This window comes from Zingiber officinale, chromosome 2B (genome assembly GCF_018446385.1).
Source record: "Zingiber officinale cultivar Zhangliang chromosome 2B, Zo_v1.1, whole genome shotgun sequence".
NCBI classification, from domain to species: domain Eukaryota; kingdom Viridiplantae; phylum Streptophyta; class Magnoliopsida; order Zingiberales; family Zingiberaceae; genus Zingiber; species Zingiber officinale.
Genome location: NC_055989.1, coordinates 11,810,046 through 11,832,883, shown reverse-complemented (window position 1 = coordinate 11,832,883; position 22,838 = coordinate 11,810,046). Strand labels below are relative to the sequence as shown.

Here is a 22,838-nt window from a genome sequence, read left to right as displayed (position 1 = left end):
ACTTATTATTAAATGAATGCCCTCACGCAGGATCGAACTACGGACCTTCAGTTTACAAGACTGACGCTCTACCACTGAGCTATAAGGGCAATGCTATAGCAGTTTAACATAATTATATTGAGTAAAATCTCCCCGTGTGGTTATAAGGTAAAAGATCCTTAATGGAAGGACTAAGACAACTCCAATGCATATCCTCTTACACCATTTTAATGTAAAAAAAATTCCAAATACTCTCCAACGTAACATTAAAATTTGTACTATTTTGGTACAAGTGCCTTTTTTTAATATAATATTAAATTTATATTTAAAATATTCTTAAATATTATAAATTAATATTATTTAATTTGAATTTATTATGTAAATTTTTTATATTATAAATTTATATTAGTTATTAACTTAAATAAGTAATATTTAAAAATATTAGTAATTATTATCGTAATCAAAATATTTAATAAATTAATATGTATGTTAAATAATAAATTATAAGATGAAAAAATAAAATATTGTAAGGAATATTCCTTTTAGTATAGGAAATGGTGTGTATTAATTGAAGTTGAAAAATTATTTAGTGCTGAAGTGACATCAAATTGATGTTGAAATGACATCAAAATAGATTTTGTGATTGGAGATCTAAGGATCCAAATTCTTTATGGCAACAAACTTGTACACACGTCTATATAATGAGGATTTGAAACTTAGGACATCTGTGATCGGATCACTCGTAATGTTGGACTGTCCGTTATGATGAAACAAGAATCTTTTCAGATTTAGCTGCTTCTTCTTCGATCCTACTTTTGGAGGGTAAAGATTGCTCAAATAATCTCAAGTTGATATGCATTCCACCCAAATTACGACATTAAACACCAAACCAAAGTTCACAAGCTTATAATAAAGCTGCCACTGGAGAGGAAATAAAAAACTTTAGAGATTGCAAACACCAACTGAAGCATCTAAAGTCTTCAAGCACTGCCATTTGCTACCAGCAGGGACGACAAAAGGATCATAAACCCTTCTCGAGCATTGCCCGCACCCTAGTAGGAAGCCCGTAGAGGCGAATGAATCCAGCAGCATCAGCCTGGTTATAGATTGCCCCAGTCTCAAAGGAAGAGATGTCCTCCCTGTACAAGCTATGTGGACTTTTTCGCGATGCCACGATGACAGAACCTTTGTACAGCTTGAGCATGACGGATCCAGTTGTGGTCTCTGTGATCTTCTCCATGAAGGCGTCCATGGAGTAGCGCAGAGGGTCGAACCAACGGCCAGCATACACCAGCTCAGCATATTTGAGTGCTAGTAAGTCCTTCATCTGGATGGTTTCCCTGTCGAGTGTCAAGGACTCGAGTTCACGAGCAGCTGCCCAAAGGATTGTGCCGCCGGGGGTTTCATACACTCCCCGGGATTTCATGCCAACAAGGCGATTCTCGACCATGTCTATTCGTCCAACGCCATGCCTCCCACCAACCTTGTTAAGTTCTGAAAGGAGGGTTGCAGGGGAAAGCTTTCTTCCATTGATGGAAACAGGAAGGCCAGATTCAATTCCAATTTCCAAATATCTAAAACATGAATAGGTTTACATGAGATGTTAACTCAATTAAAATGGACAACAAAGGCAACAAAAATGAAATATGCATAATCACATGGTTTAGACTTTAGAAACAAAGCTTATAGCATTCAGGAATGAAATCAATGTGTTAGGCTAAATAATTCTATATTTTGTCGATATTAGTTATTTCTTTAATAAGGCTGGCAGCAAATATATCTAAAACACAAACAAAGACCCATTGCTTTTTGGTAAAAATGTTGGATAGAGTCTCTCCAATCCTTCAACACCTTACCTTATTGCAGGGGGAAATTAAACGTTACCACATTAGGCTGGTGCAGATAGAAACAAACTAGTAGTGAGTCCTAATTATTTGGTTTGGCTTCATGGATATTATGACATAATTGAATAGGCTGGTGAAGAATGAGAAAAACAAGATTCAAACATAAGTTGGATGGAAAGAGCATGACCAGCAAAATGACAACTGCACATGTTGAAATAGGTATTTTAACATTCTACCATGTGGACATTTTTCATTCTGCAGAGCAAAAGAGCAGCGCAGTGTAGTCGGAAATCTTTAATTTTCAATTGTAGAGTAGACAATTAGTCAGCAAAACATCAAATCTAATTCTAGACATCAACATGAAACAAGGCTCATGCCGGCTAAATTTCATAATTAGTCTATATTTCACAATAAGCTATAAAGGTGAGGAAGGTAGAGAAAAACTTTCAAACCTAGATGCACATGCAATATTTTAGAAAATAAAATTTCAAAATTTTCCCTTTTGCAGAGATTATCCAGCCAAAAAAAGGTTATATGCCCACATATTGCAAATAGATCATAGGAACAATCGATGATAGTAATGTAGTCAAAGGTCAAGCAAAGAATAAACTTGAAGCGAACACAGTTTCGTAAAATTTTAACATAAGTATGTGAATGGACGTATGTATGATTGAAAGGTGGGAATATCTTCAGTCTAGAATAGTTCTCCAAAAAGCGTTGATAATTTTTTCAATATAAGAAGGAAGAGTTACTTAGCAATACAGATTTCATTTCATGATATCTAGTGAAATCACAATTGATTTAACAGAAACCCACTATACAAAATGAAAGTAAATAGTTGCAATATAAACAGTGAGAGGAATGCACAGATAGAGGATATGCTTACTCAGGCTGACTAGGAGCATCTTCTGGATCAACAGTCATCATGTACATATCCTTCTTTGGCTCATTTGCCGGATCTTCAAGAATGTCACCCTTTCAAACATACAAAAAAATTTATGCAGAGAAGGTTGAATAAGCACAAATATATTATTTTATGTTCTTTAGTGATTCTAAATATTTACAATGTAAGCATATTTAAAAACAGAACATAATGAATGGCTCTTTTTGGAGAAAAAAGCATTTAAGCAAATGGCATGATTATTTCTATTGACAAGTTTGATGACAAAAAACATTGAACTAAGCAGGATGGTGATAGTAGATTCCATAAAATTTATATTGAATAGCTTCATTCACCTTCAGATGTTAACTACTATTACAAGGAGGGTGATGTCAGTATATAGTTCTTAAAAGAGCACAGATTTGAGAGCTTCAGCTGTATACATGTTGACTAAGAAAAAAGCTGCTCAAATTACACATTAGCAAACAAATGGGACAGCATATAAGAGACACTTACACATTAGCAACAACATAAATTAGACATGAATATCAAGAGTCAAAGCAGGAAAACATCAAAGACTAACATTACGCTATCAAACAACTACTAGTAGAGTAGTAGTATAAAAAACATTGACCAGAAACCGAAATCGTTGTCGAAAATCCTCAATCTGAATTCTGGTTAACCAGAGAAGAATATAATAGAAGTTATGTACCTCATGGCTAAGGTGCCAAAGATTCCGATCTCGGCTATAAATAGACTTTTTTGAAACTGGAACAGGAACACTGTGTTTCTTTGCATATTCAATAGCATCCTCTCGCCCTGTTATGTCCCATTCCCTCCAAGGTGCAACGACTTGAAGTTCAGGGTTTAAAGCAAAGAAAGTTAGCTCAAACCGAACCTGCAAAGTAGCAAAAAAAGTTGTAAGGGGTACATTTAGAGAAACAAAATGATTGCATTCAGTAAACATTTACCTGATCATTTCCTTTTCCTGTGCATCCATGTGAAACAGCATCAGCACCAACTTCTTTGGCAACATCAACCATTGCCTGTCGTTATAAATAACATTATTTGCCTTTACTCAGTATAGGAGGTTTTTTTTTTTACTTTACAGCAGCAATAGAGATTATTGGCCATTTTTGTATATTTGACTATAGTCTTGATTATCAGCACATGTGGTTTAATACTCAGTATCAGCCAAACACAGAGGCAGTTTGGTACAAGTCTTAGTTTATCAAGCTCATAGTGCCATAGCACCACTGATTGGTGACGAGAAAACTACTGATTTATTATAGCTTACATAAGACAAACAATTTCCCTGTTTTATATGATTATTGCTTCTATGCTATGAATAGTTTGGGCTCATTTCCCGCCCTATATGAGATAGAAGATAAGGTGAGGCTGACCTTTTTTTCATGTTGTATTAGTCTGCCTAAGTGTCAATGTAAAGAAAGGGAAAAAAAATAGGGAGAGGAATAAATAAAAATCATTCTACTGGAACATATTTTTATACCAAAAAGTTCCAAACATTTAGATGCCAAGTTCTTCATACCAAACATAACCAGCCTGGAAATCAAACAACATTTAGCTACCATGAAAAAAAAACATAACATGGAAGCACAACAAATGGAAAATCAAGGATTTGTGGTGGCAAATGATGATGATCTAACAGGTTATTAAATAAAATTGATGCATGAAAGGCAAATATTATATCATTGGCACCCAAAACTGTATGTATCTGTCTAAGCACCACCTTAGCAATAACAGGCCGAGCCATTGATGTTCCAAGCAAATATTTTCTTTCATAAACTGCACCAGCTCGCAAACAAGGAAATATGTACTCCCTAACAAATTCCTCCTTTAAATCCTTCACAACAAGTTGACTTGCACCACTAGCTTTGGCCTTCTGCTCCAAACCATCCATCTCTAAATCACCCTAGGGAGAAGAATATTTAGCACATACAGTGAAATAAGATGGGTCAATTTAACATTAGCAAATACATTCAGCTAATATAAGAAGACAAGCAAGAAAAATCTATGAACCAACAGCTGAGCAATCAGCCTGAAGAGCAGGACAAAATTCCACATGCATCAACCAGAATGAGAGAGACAATATGAAAGCTATGTTGATCACATACTTGACCAACATCAGCAGTGAAACATACAACTTCACATCCATAGTTCTCCCTGTAATCACAAATGATAAACAATTAGATGATAATGCAATTATACTATAGAGGCCAAGAAATGTCAGATTGTCAGTGCAAGATATTGATTCGGAGCAACAAGAGTGCAGAAACCTTGGATTTATCCTAAACATCCAGTGCAAAAGCACTTAGGAGTACAAGTGATGTAAATAATGGATTTTTTAAAATCAAGCATTTATTTCCCTTGATCTAGAGCAATCGCTTATTGAGGAAGATAGATTTATCCCATCCCATTCCTGCTGAATCAACAAGGAAACAAAGATAGATGGCACAGCAAACTAAGGTAAATATTTGAGAAAAGATCACAGTCTTTTGGTTGTTTATGGCTGATTGATGTAATGGAAGAATCAGGAAAGAGAAACACACTCCAAAAAGCCATATGTACAGGCCTAAATGTACCTGTGGAATATCTAAAGAAAGACAATAGAAAAAATCATATTGATGTAAGAAAAGTGGCATACCTTAACCAAGGTACAATTACTGAGGTGTCCAAACCACCACTATAAGCCAAAACAACTTTGTTTAGCTTACCACGCAGTCCACCAGTATTAGTATTCTTGGAATATGCCACATCTTCCCGTGTGCCATCAGCCATAACATTTTGAATACCTGCACTTGCAAACATTATAGGAAAAAAGCTACTTAAAACACAACTCTCCTCAGATGATTATAGAACTGACAAGGTGTATCTCAAATCTAATGTAAGAAAGAACTCAAGGCATGTCAAATACCTTGGCACCTAACTGCATGTTTTTGCTGCAAACCATATTGGCTGGTCATTTTACCACGGGATCCAGACGATCTTGCATTGATCTACCAAACAATACATTTTACTTTAGCACATTATTTTAAATGCAACAAGCAGAAATCTAAGAAACAGACCATTATGCATCAAGGTAAATGACCTCAATACCTCCTTGAAGCAGGACTTCCTCTGGCAGCCAAAATTATCTCGATGGACTGGAATCCCTTCAAGAGTTATAATATTGAAAATTCAAAGAGCAATTGGTGGAAGAAAGTATGATATTTATCCAAGTAACTCCATGTTTCATTTACTTGCATTGTTTATGACTATCAAAGTGAAAGAATTGGTGCATTGTAGTCATAACAAATTGAGGAAGAGCATGTATTACATCGCGTTCATTGATTGTACAAGTTGGAACAACAAGAGGCAGGCAACTTCAATTTTTTAAGCCATCAAGCCATGCTTGGTGCAATCACTACTTGAAAACAAAATATGAGATCAACATGAACTAGACAAATGTAGCAACAATATGAGTCTGGATAATTCGAGAAAAGTGCTTCTTTTTCAGAGAAAGATTCTTACAAGTTTTACTATATAGAATTCACTCTTTATGACGATTTCATCTCACAAAGATAACTATGTCTTCTTTGACATGTCCACTTCATTGCAACTAGTTTCTCCTCCGTTTTTGTGCTGGTAAAATATCAAACTACTAAAAATCACAAAAAAAATATTTCAATTGTTTTCTAGTAATATCATACATCCGCTCGTATCCTTATTGTGTAAACATTATGCTACTCCTTTTCTCAGAATGATTAGGCAACGAAAGAACCGTACGCAAAGGGATGGTCACTTTGAGCAGGTGAACAGACTCGCAGGTAAACTAACCAGCGACACATTGCTCCCCTACTGGTGAAAGAAAATTGATCACCATCAATCTCTTACATAGCAAATATACACTTCATAAATATTGAGTTTATGCTGTTCAAAATCTTGCGTATATCCCTTTGCCACTAGAGCTCAACATACAAATGGGTCTGAAAGCCTTGAGCTTTCATTTATCTTTTAAATCCCAGCATCAGTTAGGTAAAGTTTTCCTCTTGAGAGACACATATCGTCAATAGAACTCGCATAGCAAAAGGTAGTTGATGGCATAACCAACCTCATTGAAAAACATAATATTAGAAATTGTCGTGGAAATTTTGGTTTACCACGGAGAGCGATCTTGGGAAATGAAGAAATTCCGACTGCATGTATCTGAGCCATCGTTCCTAATTATGCTGCACCCTGACAGGCAGAAGCAAGCTAAGTAGCTTCGAATTTATAAGAACTGAAGCTGCACATTATAATAGCAGAACAAAAAACCTAACAACACGAACCAAAAAATGTTAACTTTGCAGATGGTTGTGAATCCAGAATTGACGGTCAAATACCAATTGGGATCGGGCGAGATCGAGAAAAAAGAGATAGCCAACTAACCTTCGAACAGGAGGATTGAGGAAGCAGCGAGACGAGATTTTTAAGGTTGTCCGAAGGGGAGGAGAGTTGACGGCGACAAAATCGGGAGGCGAGACCGTGTATGCACACTGCCAGTTCGCGAGACGCTGGGGACGGGATGGTGCGTGCGGTTCCAGGTTATTTTAAGGCTAGGGTTTAAAAGATTACTAATAACAGATTAATAAATCAATTAAAAATAATAAGAATAATATTTTGGGTCCAAATAATAGTTATAAAAAAAATCGATAAAAACATTTCTTTGAAATTTTTTGCCACCCAACAAAAAAAAAAAAGTTGCTTTTAAGGCTTACTAACAATGATTGCAAAAATAATATTTCATTAATTTTTGTAATATTTTGTATCGATATCTTTTCTCCTTAGTCGTTTGTCTTCCTCTGTCTGATCTGGACCAGCGACAGCTAGAATAGACGAATAAGGACAGTGGACGGTGGAGGAAAATGGTGTAATATAAAAATTGTGCAACCTTTAATGTTTATTTTATAAACATAACAAAGAAAAATACAAATGAAGAAAGTATGGGGGTAAAAATGTATTTCGTTATATATTTTATCTGAAGAATACTCTTAATTTTAATATTTTATAATAACTATAACTAACTACTTCAATATATAAAAATTATTCGTTAACATATAACACTTAATATAATATTATTGTAGTATCATGATGTAAAAAGATAATAACACTTACTTTAGATGTCTCTTTATTGGTCATCTCAAGTCAGAAGTAAATCATGATACTGAGCGGCCTCCAAAATGAGAGAAATTTATTCTACAAGAGAATGAATTCCAAGAGATTTGAATCTTACTGGATGCGATTCAGGGTATATAATGTAGTATTGTAATAGATATTTAGTATTAGAGCAAAAGATAATATTGCTTACCTCAAGCAACTTAGTATCATCGGCCTCATGATAAAATACAAGTAGATAAATTATGAGGGAACAACTACTTAGTAGGTTGTATATGTTGTAACGGCTATTAAATAGATGATTTTTAAATTATTTTAATCAATTTAAAATAAGTTTGATAAAATTTAAATAATGTTTAGTAAATTGTTAAAAGAGTATTTTGATATAATAGTATTTAGAATTTATAATTTAGGGTTTAAAGTTTCAATGAAATAGTTATTTTTTACGTTATAATAATTATCGAGTAGTTTCTATGTGTTATAATAGTAATCCAGTATCTTCTAGGTAATGTAATTAAATCCGAAATTTTAATATCTTAAATCATAAAGTTTAAATTTCGAATGCTAAAATAATTAAATTTTTATGCTGTGGGACCGATTCATAGGAAAGGTTGGTCAATCACGGGATTTTAAAAAACCTTTCTTTACTGTTTGAAATTAAATGCATAGCGGAATTAAATAAACAAAATAAGAAAATATGAATATGTGATTGGTTACTTGATTCGGAATCTTCAGTGACTTCAATTTTAAGATCCATGATCTTTCGAACCGTATTGATAAACAATCCACTAAAAATATCTTTTGGAACGGCTGGAAAAGAGAATCGAGTACAAAATAAAAGGTAGTATAACAACTTACACTTATTAGTAATAATGTAAATAATTTAAAAACAACTTGTTACCAACATGGGGTTGTCAAATTTGCAAGCTCCTATGTCGATGTCAATCTGCTAGCAACGATTAGATGTCATGAATCAGGAGTGCAGCAACAACACAATAGATTGTAGATAGTTGGAGTAGCAAAAGGATCGTCGAAGCTTGTTCTTGAATTCTATGCTTGTTGGTCAAACAAAGCTTTTCTTAAGTGTTGAGGGTGCCTCCAACTTCATCTGAGGCGCCTCCAACCTCATCTGAGGCGCCTCCAACCTCAAAATTAATCTAAAATATTTCAGTCTCTATCATCTTCGAAGCTTTCAGTCTTTATCTGTGTGAGAGCGTCTCAAAAAGCTCATCCGAGACGCCTCCAACACACTCTAAGACACCTCACCACAGCGCAAACTTTATCTCCTTGAGGGTGCCTCCGACCTATCTAGGGTGCCTTCAAGCGCTACTCTGAGGCGCCTCCAGTTAGCTCCGAGCCGCCTTAAACCTCTTAATCTGAGGTTAACTTGTGCATTTTAGCTCTTACAAAACTTATTAATCTAAATACCAAATATATCATGCAAAATAGAGTTAGTACATGAATAAAATAAATTTTTGACTTAGATCCTATCTTACAGAGAGCAAGATTTAATTATGGTCTCAGCTTAGACTTCTAAAATAGATCTAAGTTGGACCAGTGCCTACAACCTCATTGGGCTCAACCTCACTAGATCTCTCTCCTCTAGTGCTTATCTCGACTTACCTGCCAAACATCTAGTCTTTCAAACATGGTTGAACTTTCCCTAGTCCTTTATAGTGTCTAACTAAATTGATCTACTAAGACTTATTTGGAACACTGAGTTAACACAATAGATACAAAATAGTAAAATAAAATAGTCTTAGCAGTATTAAGAATTCGTTGTCTGGTCGACCGTACGCGGTCGACCAAAACCAGTCGATCGCACATGCTTAAAGTTTACCCCTCCAAGACTTCTTATTACCTAGGATTACCATCTCCAAGGGTTGTCTAGTTTCACTTACTAGACTTCCATTTCCTGATTTCACTCACCAAGATTTTCATTATCACGCCCTAAGAGTATACATGTCCACCAAATTGGACAGTACCCCCTAGTAATAATATAGGAAATACGATATTGAATCAATTCAAACCAGTATAAAATACCAATGAAATATAATTTCACCAAGATACAAATAGCAATAATGATAATGCGTGTATGTATGCATGCACATGTGGACATATTAAATTAATCAAAGCATAACCAACGACATAAACATTTGATACAAAGAGGAAACCCAAACTATAAGCAGCGGAAAGTAAAGTAACAAGTCATATAGAAACACTACAACAAAACCATTAAAAGACAACAGATTTTATCCGTTGTTATAAACCCTTTAAAATCGTTGTAATTGACAGTGTTGCTAAATGTGTGGTAAAAGATAACGGTTTAAAACCATTAGCTTTTGACACAATAGACAACAGACATGCAACGATTTTAAACTGTTGTCTTTGAATATCAAAAACAATAGTTTTGCAACGGTTAAAAACCATTGTAATTGACAGTTTTGCATTAATTTTGATCACACACAATAAATATTTTTGATAACATATAAACACCGTTGTCTTTGTTCAAAATTTAGTTTAAAACTATTATCTTTAAATACTTTCACAACGGTTAAAAACCGTTGTTTATCTTATTTAGAAAATGCATTGCGAATTGATAAAAATCGTTGTCAAATAATAGTTTTTTTATACAATATTTTAAAATTGTTATCTTTGATAAGAAACATCTATGGTTATAAACAATTATGTTTTTAAGAAATATATATATATATATATATATATATATATATATATATATATATATCTTGTCTCAACCAAAATTTGTTATCTAAGTACACAACTTATATACATTCACTTCAGTTAAATTTAGAAATTTCTACAATTACTACAAATATCCCCAACATGACCACAAGTATCCAATCATGACAACTACAAAAGATGAGACCATAAAATTAAGTTTATACAGAAGCAGACTACAACCTTTTTCGATCCCTTTTCTGCATACTGATAATGTAGAATGTCAGAGACTTGTAAATCATGCTTTCTCGCTTTTCTGCAATAGAAAATTACAGTAGTCAAAAGAAAGACAAATTTGTGTTACTGGAGGAAAAAAAAAGATAAATGAAGCAAAGATGAAGTTTTAGGCTAAAACTACTCATCAGAAAAGGTGCATGATATAACAACTAGAAAAAAATTTCTTAAAATGGGAAAAGAGAACACAATGAATTGGCAAGATGAAGTTTCAAAATAATATATAAATCTTCAATGTCTACCTCTAGGTAGTCTCTAGCTAAGGAACAATTTGTGTGCCTCTGATCAACTTACATCCACACATGCATGACAAAAAATGACAATGAGAAAATTAATATTACTTTAATCCAATGATAGGGTCTTGCTGAACTAGTTTTTAACTTTTGTTCTGAACACCAAGAAAAGCTGAAGACTATAAATGCAAGAAGAATGAAGTTTTAAAATGAAAGATTTCATTTTGGTATTTTGTTTCTCTTCTTCCAAAACCATAGGCTAGCATGAGTTGCTCCAACAGAAAAATCAAGCGGAAAACATTATTGCACGTAAGAGAAATCAAAAATAAAATCAAGAAATAAAATTCAGACTTAAAATTGGAATGCATTATTTCCTTTATTTATTTATGTTTTGGAGAAAAGGAAGTCACATAATATATATTCCTTGTCCGATTCTTGATCAGTCAACCATTCCCCTACAAGAAAAATGCTCATTCCACGTCTAATGGAAAACTATATCTATCGCATTTGGTTGCAGATTATTACCTTTAACTTATAATAATCGAGCTTGATTTGATCCATCAAAGGGGAGCATTGCAAGCTTTCCAACACAAGTTGGTAATTTTAAGATTATCATTTTGTTTTAACCTTTAATAATAGTACATTTGCACTACAACAATATAGAATTATCTTATATTAATTACGCATTTCCCTTTTCAATTGTGCTTCTTGTGCAAGTAGGTTACCAATATTACTTCGCCCACAACTACAGAGCGTCCAATTCTTTAAGAAGAAGGTAGTTGAACAAAATCTTAGAAGCAGTTGTGAAAGTCATGACCAATTCAAAAGTTATCGAATGGAAAGGGAAAACAAAATTTAATCCTTTTTCTAGTCAATCTTGATAAAGTAAAGCACTTGAACGAAGCATGATGGTAAAAGGAAGTCAGCACAACAAAGGGAGCTAGTTAATTAATGTGCTTCTCATGATATTTGGATGGGCATGTTCAGTCTTCTGTTATACAATATAAGTATCCTTGAGTTGACTTCCACTGGAAGAAAAGAAAATTGGCAAAAATGCACACAATACTTTGGGATCAAGCAACGTTGTACAGTGATGAGTTTAATTTCCACATGGGATTTTAGTGTTTTCCCTTGCGGATGTGCAATTTGCATGAAACCACAAAACAGTATACAAAACCAATTTCAAGATTACTTTATTTCTATAAAAAGCAAGAACAAATTAATTCATTAAACCATCTAAACTGTTAATCACTTCATGCAATCCATAATAAGATTTTCTAAACTGATAATCACTACCATCTAAACTTATAATCAGTACAAACTTAACTAATAACCTTTACAAAAATGTTAGTCTTACCGTAATGTGTTGACTAGCAAATGATATATATGGTTGAACATCTTGAAATCTTAAGATGTTGGAAATCACTTCGTGCATTCCAGAATAATAATAATAATAATAATAATAATAAGATGTTTTACCTGAATGTCCTACTCACTAATGAATTAATAATCATGATATTTCCCAAGGGAATATCTATTAGGACCAAATTATGTAACATGCATTATATGTAAACACTTGCTGAATAGATCAAGTTATTGTACGACTTCATATACCTAGTCATAAATATAATTTTGTATGCGTTCTGCCTACTCGGAACACACCTTGTCAATTTCTTCTCTGGAGTACTGAACAAAGATATAGATTAGGTTAATAAAAAAATAATCAAAAGATGATAAGTGCAAAATGTTAAACACAATTATCTGAGAAAATTGAGAATGTCAAATATTACTATTGATCGTAGTGAATCTCTCTCGATAGTTTCCACTTCTTCAATAATATCTCACATATATCTTATCACATAAAATCCACATTGTTTTGAATCTGGTTGGCGAGGACTAAGATACAAATATGTTTAATTATTATTATTTAATCATGAGTAGACATGCATACCTTTATTACTTCCCATGTAACATGTTTTTTAAATCCAAACTTCAAAATCTGAACTCGAGTGGGATTGACAGCCATGACCTCTGAGCGACACACATCCTTTATCTGCTAACCTGGAGAATCAAAGAAAAACAACGGGTAGTGAGTATAAAAAAAATACTCAGTGGATAGAAGAAAATAGTACATAGATAATATACTGACAAAGGATCAAAAGATGTAGTCTCAGGTAAAATACTTACTCACCAACGTAGGTGTCCCAACACAATCACAGTTAACCAAAAGTATAATCAATAACATAGCACTTCACTAACCTGCTCAACCATGAATAACCAACAAATCAGGAGTACATATAGTACATCCAAATCTGCACGAACAAATACATGACCGACATATAGCAAGTATACAACAAACGCTGACTACAGAAGAACGCTCTACCACGGATGGTCCAGTGGACAGTCAGGGTAAACAAATAGTCACTGTCTGCAAGCGAATTCGCTACCACAATTGGTCTCGTGGGCAGATAGGATAAGTAAATAGTCACTATTTGTAGGTAAATTCGCTACTACAAATGGTCTCGTGGGCAGATAGGGTATATACGTAGCTATCTAGCTACGGAATGCACGCGAACTTTCTACCGCAAATGGTCTTGTGAGCAGTCATATATATATCATTATCGCTGATGACTCTTTCTACCATGAATGGGGGGAAATGGTCGATAGGGTATACTAACGATTGCTGACGACTCTCTCGACCAGGAATAGGAGACAATGGTCGACATGATAAACTAACGGTCACTGATGACTCTCTCAATCACGAATGGGAGACAATAGTCGACAGAATATAGCAACCAAGGGTCCAGTAGGATGCTTAAAATAATACACTATGGTGTAATTTTACCAATGTATATACATGGGTCTATATAACAAGTAAGAGTCTGCAAGGATACTCGGTACCTTATATTATGATATAACCCTACATATATATAGGAAGAAAATAAATAATCATATCTCCAAGTTACTAGTCACCTAGTATTAATATCTCAACTAATTCCATGGAATCATTGCCGATATAATAATCAACGGGATCAAAATCAAGTAGTCCTAGGGGCTGATTTAAAGGATAAAACCTAGTGGAATACACTACCCTTTTTGCTAGGGGGTGATTTCCATCAAGTCTAGGTCGGTATTATCTCACTAATATATATATATGTCCTCACACTAGTATACAACTATACAACATATAACATCAGTGACCTATAAGCACAAGCTTAAGTATATAACCATATTATAAAATAAATTCACGAACATAAGCTATAGGCCTAAATAACAACAAGGGCCTATTTGGATACTCAATATCCTACACCATAGTATGAAATAACAACCACAGGTTTAGCAAAATATTCAATATTCTATACTATGGTATGGTCGCCCTATACTAGAGTTTGGTAATATCATGCATATATATATGACCTCAATCATAAATAACAAATATAACTGCATAGCTATCGATAATAGGTCAACATATAAGGACAACCAATAAGGTATCAATTCAGGAGCAATATAGGACAAATTTAATGTAGGCGAGTAACTATAACCTCATCAAACATGACAGTAAACAAGCATGAACTATGATCAAATCTACCCACCTCAACCATATAACGTGTTGACTGTCTTCTAGTCAAAGAGTTTGCCTCGAGCTCGAATCCTAAAGTGTCAGAAATGAACCCAATCTAAGCAAAACAGTAATCCTGGTTATCAACCTATTATTTAATTTATATGTTAATCTATTAATTAATCAATATTAATTCTTCGATTAATTAATCAATCACCAATCCGTTTATCAATCTCATTACATACTTATCTGATTTAATTAATTAATATTTGATTAATTAAACTAAACACAAGGATAATCAATTATAATAAAATCATTACCATAAGTTTCATCTTCTCTGGTAGCACCTGTAGGCGGCAAAGGGTCGTTCGCGGTGGCACGTTATGGAGACAACAATGATGACGACATTGGTCCACACAAGGCGAGGGTTTGCGCAACGTCGCGACCTTCTCAGACAGAGCGACGACTGGCTACATGCGATGCCATCTTCTTCTTCACCGGCAGCATGACGACATCACGGTGAGAACATTTTAGGTGAGGATAACTATCGACATTAAGGGAGGAGAGGAAAATGTTGGAAAAAGAAATTATGGAGAAGAAAATAAAAGACTTATGGGAGAAGAATTCACTTTACGTGGAAGAGGAGGAGAATAAAACAAACAAACTCAACTTGCTTCATTCATTGAAAAGAGGTACATATTTATAGGCTTATTGGATAAACACTAATAATATTTTTTTTAAAAAAAAAATTATCTCTACGAAACTCTTATCCTCCTTATCACGACAACTCAACAATTTTATCCTATCATGAAGTCTAGTCAAACTTGCCACATCATCCTTTTATCTTCACAAATTTTATCAACATCTAAAATAAAGTTTAATTTCCAACACCCCTGATTAAACTTAATTTTGTGACTCCAAGCAAATATCACATCTTGATGAAGTCTTCAAATTTGAATGACTTGGTAAAAATATCAGCAACTTGATCTTGAGACTTTATGTATTCCACTTGCACCTTTTTTCTTGTAATACATTCTCTGATATAGTGAAAGCGCGTATCAATGTGCTTGCTTCTATCATGGAAGATTGGATTTTTTGCTAGTGATATTGTAGACTTGTTATCAACTCGAATCTTGGTTGCCTCTTCTTGTGGTAACCTTAACTCATTCAACAAATTTTTGAGTCAAACAGCATGACAAACACATGAAGTCGTAGCTACATACTCCACTTCACAAGTAGAAAGTGTGACAATAGGCTGTTTTTTCAACATCCAAGTGAAAGCTGTATCTCCTATAAAGAATACAAATCCTGTAGTGTTCTTTCTATCATCTATATCTCCACCCCAATCACTGTCGTTATATCCTTCAAGTTTGAAGTGGTTAGATATTGAATAAAGTAATCCAAAATCTATTATACCTTTGATATAGCGCAAAATCCTCTTAGCGATCTTAAGGTGGGTAGTAGTTGGATCTTCCATGTAGCGATTAACAAGTCCAACAGCATAAAGAATATCAGGCCTTGTGCACGTCAAGTATTGTAAACTGCCAACCAAACTCTTAAAAAATGTTGGATTAACTTTTTCTTCTTCATCATGCTTTGATAGCTTGACTCCACATTCTACTGGGGTATTTATAGATTTACTATTATCCATCTTGAACTTCTTTAATATCTCTCTTGCATAACCTATTTGTGAGATGGAGCTTCCACCTTCCCTTTGGTTCACCTCAATGCCTAGATAGTATGTCATGAGCTCAATATCAGTCATCTCAAACTCTTTAGTCATCGCTTCTTTAAATTCTCCAAATATACTTGGATTGCTTCCTGTGAAAATCAAGTCATCGACATATATGCATACAATCAAAACATCTTTATCCTTACTCTGAATGTATAATGCATGTTCATAAGGACATTTGATAAAGCCTTTCTCTTGCAGGTGCTTGTCTATTCGGCTATTCCATGTCTTTGGTGCTTGCTTTAGCTCGTAGAGAGTCTTCTTCAATTTTAGAACTCTGTCTATTTGTCCTTTAACTTCATAACCAGATGGTTGCTGAATATAGATTTCTTCTTCAAGAACTCCATTTAAAAAAGTAGATTTTATATCCATTTAATGTATTTTCCACTTATTTTGAGTTGCTAAAGCAATGATTAGTCTGATAGTTTCTAATCGAGCAACGGGAGCGAATACCTCATCATAATCAATGCCAGATCTTTGACTGTAGCCTTTTGCCACCAATCTTGCTTTATATCTTTCAACTTTTCATTTGACATTCTTCTTTATTTTGTACACTACTTCACACCAATCGCCTTATGTTCTTTAGGAAGTGCAATTAACTTCCATGTGTCATTCTTCTTTATCGCCTTGATTTCTTCATCCATCGCATCTTTCCACCTTTTGCTCTTTATAGCTTCTTGGAAATCTATAGGCTCGTAATCCGCAAAGAGACAAAATAGAGTAACATTATCTTGATTTTCAGTTACCTCATAAATGTCCCGTAAGGTTCTAAAGTGTGGTACTCTCTCACTTAAATTTTCACTTGAAGTTGATGCAGATGAATTTCCTTGAGTACTTGATGTTGGTGTTACTAGTGGAGTAGTAGGTTCCTCTCTTGTTTGCTCCACCCTTAGTTGCTCCACATCTTCTTCTTCAAAGTACGAGAAGAAGTTGTAATCTTCATTTCGAGATTCCCAATTCCATTCTTCTTCATTAAATATGACATCTCGACTGATGATTGTCTTCCCAATATCTGGATTGTATAGCTTATACCCTTTTGAGTTAGTATCATAACCAATAAAAATAAACTTCTTACTTTTATCATCTAATTTGCTTCTTACTTTATCAGACACATGAACGTGGGCTATACTTCCAAAAACTTTTAGATGAGAAATCCCAGGCTTCCTTCCGCTCCACGCTTCTTGTGGTGTCTTGCCCCACACACTCTTTGTTGGTGATCAGTTGGATAAGTATACTGCACATGCAACTACTTTTGCCAAAAGTTCCTTTGGTAGCCTCATGCTTTTGAGAATGCTCCTTGCCATGTCAAGGATGGTTCAATTCTTTCTTTCTACCACTCCATTTTATTGAGGGGATCTTAGAACTGTCAAGGATCGTCGTATTCCGTTGGCTTCACAAAATTCTTGAAACTCCTTTAAGGTAAATTCTCCTCCTCGATTAGAACACATAACTTTGACCTCGAGACCGCTCTCCTTTTCTATGAAAGCTTTAAATTTCTTGAATATGCCGAAGACCTCCGATTTTTGCTTTAATAAGTATACCCAAGTTTTTCGAGAAAAATTATCTATGAAAATAATTACTCTTACCAAGTGAACTTGGCTTTATCGGACCGCAAACATCTGTATGTATAAGTTCAAGAGGCTTTTGAGCTCTTGAACTTGACTCCTTTGGAAAACCTCTTCTAAATTGTTTCTCACGTAGACATGCTTCACATACTTGATCAGGATGTTTGATGCAAGGTAGTCCTCTCACCATCTCCTTCTTTGAAAGAAATTCTAGTCCTCCGAAATTAAGATGTCCAAATTGAAGATGTTATAGCCAAGTAATGTCTTTGTAACAAGCTTTGAGACAGTTGACAACATCATTTTGAATATTAAGTAAGAACATTCTATTTTTTGACATAGACACCTTAGCAATTAAGCAACCAATATGATCTTTCAAGATGAGCATACCATCTTTTAGATGAATATCATATCCTTTTGTTGGAGTGTATACTGAAAGCATAAGCTTTGTAAACATTCATTATGAATAGAGAATCACATTTGGTTAAATTATCTACATTTGTTTGTAGTTGTTCATTTAATTTATATTGTAGATAACATAGTATGTGGTGTCACATGCAGAAGATGATGTTATCAGTACCTTATAAATTATAAACAGTAGCTCACGACCAAAATGGAAAGGAACAAACCATTAGAAGATCGTAGTGTAATTAGGTATTAGTTTATCTTGACTATATAATTACACTAGTACACTCAGAGTGTATTGAGTAGGACCATTTGAGGTCGTTTCTTTTATACTGACTTTATAAAGGAACAAAGACCTCGGTTATTATGGAAGTGTGTGCTCTTAATCCTAATATAATAACAAGCACATATATTTGATATTTATTTCTTTAATTTATCAATGGGTGAGATTTAGTTCGATGAATCAATAAGCCTGATAAGTTGGGAAATGGTATCACTTATAGTGTGTGTTGTTGATTATAGAAGGAAACTGTGTCCTAGAGATACTAGGTTGATAATGTCCTCAAGAGGAGCTCATAAGGATTGTCATGTTAAACCCTGCAGGTGGACTTAGTCCGACATGACAATAAGGTTGAGTGGTACTACTCTTGGACTTAGATATTAATTAAATGAGTTGTCAGTAACTCACTTAATTAGTGGACATTCGATATCTTAAACACGGGAGACTAACACACTCATAGTAAGAAGGAGCCCAAAAATGTAATTTGGGATTGGTGCGGTAGTTCAATAATAGTTCTCTAGTGGAATGAATTATTATTGATAAAATTAAGTTGTGTGTTCGGGGCGAACACGGGATGCTTAATTTTATCAGGAGACCAAAACCAATTCCTCCTCTCGGTCCCTATCGTAGCCTCTTATTTATAGAGTACTATACCCACCTATACCCACCTTCTATACCCACATAAAGGGGGCCGGCCAAGCTAGCTTGGGAATCAAGCTAGGGTCGGCCTACTTGGTATAGGGTGGTCGGCCCTAGCTGAACCCAAGCTAGTGGGGGCCGCCAAATTAAATTAAAAAGAATTTTAATTTTAATTTTTATTATGTGGAAGAAATAATTTATTAAAGAGAATTGAAATTAAAATATCTCTCTTGTAAAAGATTTACAAAAGATTAAAGAAAGAGATTTGATCTCTTTCCTTATTTGTAGATTGGTGAGATATTTTATTTTCTCTTTAAAAATTATTCACATGTTGTAAAATTAAAATTATGAAAATTTCTTTTTATCAACCATGAAGAGATTTTTGAAGAGAAATTTTAATTTTAAAATTTTCGGAAACAAATTAGGAAGTTTTAATTGTTGATTGAAACTTGTCCAATTTGTTCTTCATGATGTGGCCGGCCACTTGAATTTAATTGGGGAAATTTTATTTTATTTTTCTCAATTAAATCATGTCAAGGAAATTTTATTGTAATTAAATTTCCTAATTTACCTAGGCCAGGGAATATAAAAGAAGGGGTGAGGGTGCCTTCATGGTGACAACCTCTATTATTTTCTCTCCCTCTTTTGTTCCTTGGTGTGGCCGGCCATCCTTTCCCTCTCTTCCTCTTGTGGTGGCCGAACCCCTCTCTTTCCTTGGAGCTTTTGTGGTGGCCGAATACTACTTGGAGAAGAAGAAGAAGAAGGAGAGGAAGCGAGCATCTCTTGGAGCTTGGTTAGTATTTTGATTTTCTTCTTTGGTGAAGCTTCTTTCTTTGTGGCCGAACCTAGCTAGGAGGAGAAGAAGGTAGTTGGTGGTTTCTCATCTCGGAAGATCGTTGCCCACACAACGTCCGAGATTAGAAGAGGAATACGGTAGAAGATCAAGAGGTCTTTCTAAAAGGTATAACTAGTAGTTTTTCCTTTTCCGCATCATACTAGTTATTTATGGAAATAATACCAAATACAAGAGGCTTACGTTCTAGTATTTCGAATATGTTTTTTCGATGTTGTGTTCTTTTGTTTTATTTTTCCTTGTGATTTGATTATTCTTTTCGGTTAACCTAAAGTTATTTTAGGAAATTAAATATTAGCTTTCTATAAAAGGTTTTGTCTAGTCGGTGGTGGTTGCTCCCATATCCAAGAAGGTCATGTGCCTCGCCACGTCAGTACTGGGAACCAATTATGGAAATTAATATTTAATGGAATTAATAACTTAAGGTGATTTGGGTCGAACGTGTTAAGTTCCGCAAGAGACCCAAGTCAAAACCTAAAAGAACGAATAGATTAAGTTTTGGATCAAACGTGTTAAGTTCCGCAGGCGATCCAAAATTTAATTTAAAAGAACACATGGTAGCTAGGAAAAGGTTCAGACCTTTGTATAAAATTTTTGTACAGTGGAACCTCTAGGTTTTCCGAGTAACAACCAACACCTTTTGCCAAAAGTTATCCTAAGCTTAGGATGTTGCTCTTTATATTTGGCACAAAAAAACATTTGAGATAAATTCATGTTTTTCATTCTTCAAACGGATGAGAATGTTACATTTACCTTTTACCTCAATCTTTGATGCATCCCCGAAGGATACCTTACCACCAACTGATTCATCAAGCTCTACGAATATGTTTCTTTTCCCACACATATGATTGCTTGCACCAGTGTCGAGATACCAAATTGTATCTTCTTCTCTTTCATCATCTTTATATGTTAGTAGTAGGGTGTCATCTTCTTCTTTTCTTTCTTTCATATAATTTGCTCTTTCATATACTTTATTCTTGGACAATCTACATTCTTTTGCATAATACCCAAATTTGTCACAATTGTAGCACCTAACTTGAGATTTATCATACCTCGAGTTTGTGTACCCTCTTCCATGTCCTCTTGTTGAATGTTCTCCTCTTTCATTGTTGTTGTTGGAAACACATCCTTGCTCGTTAGGACGACCTCATCCATATCCACGACCTCTTCCACGTTGACTTCTATTGTTACTGAAGCTTTCATCTTTCTTTGTCGGTTGAAGAGTCGTCTTTACGAGTTGTTGAGTAATTTCTTCGTCCATCTTCTTCTTTTCTTCATGGGCTTGTAATGAACCCAGGAGTTGCTCAATCGTCATGACTTGTAGATCCTTGGTCTCTTCGATGATGGTTGTAATGCTATCAAATGTTGAATCCAATGATCGAAAATTTTCTCAATAATAGTTACTTCTTCTAGTTTCTCACCATTTCTCTTTAGTTGATTGGAAAGGATAGAGACTCTAGAAAAGTAATCAGATATTAACTCACCTTCTTTCATACGATGAGCATCAAATTGACTTCTTAATGTCTGAAGTCGTACCTTTTTTACTTTTTCTTCTCCTTGATATGAGATTTGGAACTTTTCCAATGCTTGCTTGGTTGAAGTCGCACTTGAGATTTTCTCAAAACCATCCTCATCTAAAGCTTGATAAATGAGGAAAATAGTCTTCTTGTTTCTCTTTCTTAAATCTCCCAGACTGTCTTTTTCAGTCAGAGTTAGTGTCGAGTCGTCACGTGGCTCAACGTAGCCTTTTTCTACAACCTCCCAAACATCATGAGCTCCAAGAAGCACTTTCATATTTATACTCCAATTGTCATAATTACTCGCTTTGAGTACTGGAACTTGGAAGGGAACCATACCTCCATTATCCATGACTCTGATACCAGTTTGTTGGAAAAAGAAATTATGGAGAAGAAAATAAAAGACTTATGGGAGAAGAATTCACTTTACGTGGAAGAGGAGGAGAATAAAACAAACAAACTCAACTTGCTTCATTCATTGAAAAGAGGTACATATTTATAGACTTATTGGATAAACACTAATAATATTTTTTAAAAAAAAAAATTATATCTCTACGAAACTCTTATCCTTATCATGACAACTCAACAATTTTATCCTTTCATGAAATCTAATCAAACTTGCCACCTCATCCTTTTATCTTCACAAATTTTATCAACATCTAAAATAAAGTTTAATTTCCAACAGAAAAACCAAAACAAGTGCGACAACAGAGGTCGCAGCAGTCAGCGACCTCACACACAGATGCACGGGTGGAAGGCAACTGTATCCGGCTGCTTGGACTTAATGACAACCGACGAAGGCCGACTGAGGCATCGGGGAATGACGCGACGATGGCTGCTAGCGTTGCGGCAGCGCTGGTTGATCGTGCAGTGAGGGAACACATGCGTGCACAGGGTTGGAGCGATGGAAGGGGAGGAGGACAAGAGGTGGAGCACCGGCCTTGGCTGCTTGCGAGGACAGCGGGCAACAACGGTGGTCGATCGCTGGCTGTTGATCACGCGCAACGAACAACGCATGTGCGCGAGAGAGAAAAAAATGGCGGAGAGGAGAATTAAAGAACATAGGTTTTGATTAAAATAAAACCTAAGTTTATTTCAATCAATTTCTAACTTAAATAGATATCTGAAACAGACTTTTATATTACTTTTTTATCCTCATAAAATATAAAAATAACTCATTTAAATTTTGAAAAATTTCCATAAAATTCTATAAATTCATATTAACTTA

At 34.7% G+C, this 22,838-nt stretch overlaps 1 protein-coding gene and 1 non-coding gene across 3 annotated transcripts; both read right to left on the bottom strand.

Annotated features, from left to right (window-relative positions):
* Window positions 1-17: 17 nt before the first annotated feature.
* TRNAT-UGU lies at window positions 18-89 on the bottom strand. The gene has a single exon. It is a non-coding gene; the product is annotated as a tRNA-Thr (tRNA).
* A 728-nt stretch (window positions 90-817) lies between these two features.
* LOC122045299 (argininosuccinate synthase, chloroplastic-like) lies at window positions 818-7,292 on the bottom strand. Of its 2 annotated transcripts, none has more exons than XM_042605457.1 (11): window positions 7,132-7,292; window positions 6,864-6,939; window positions 5,821-5,876; window positions 5,639-5,720; window positions 5,369-5,516; window positions 4,839-4,887; window positions 4,454-4,636; window positions 3,675-3,749; window positions 3,416-3,601; window positions 2,710-2,798; window positions 818-1,553 (listed from the first exon to the last, which is right to left on the bottom strand). In XM_042605457.1, the coding sequence occupies exons 2-11, from the start codon at window positions 6,916-6,918 to the stop codon at window positions 1,001-1,003; spliced, it is 1,476 nt and encodes a 491-aa protein (XP_042461391.1). In that variant the 5' UTR covers window positions 6,919-6,939; window positions 7,132-7,292; the 3' UTR covers window positions 818-1,000. The 2 variants fall into 2 exon arrangements, with proteins under 2 accessions (XP_042461391.1, XP_042461392.1); XM_042605458.1 differs by having other exon boundaries at window positions 6,864-6,932; window positions 7,132-7,284.
* Between the last annotated feature and the right edge of the window lie 15,546 nt (window positions 7,293-22,838).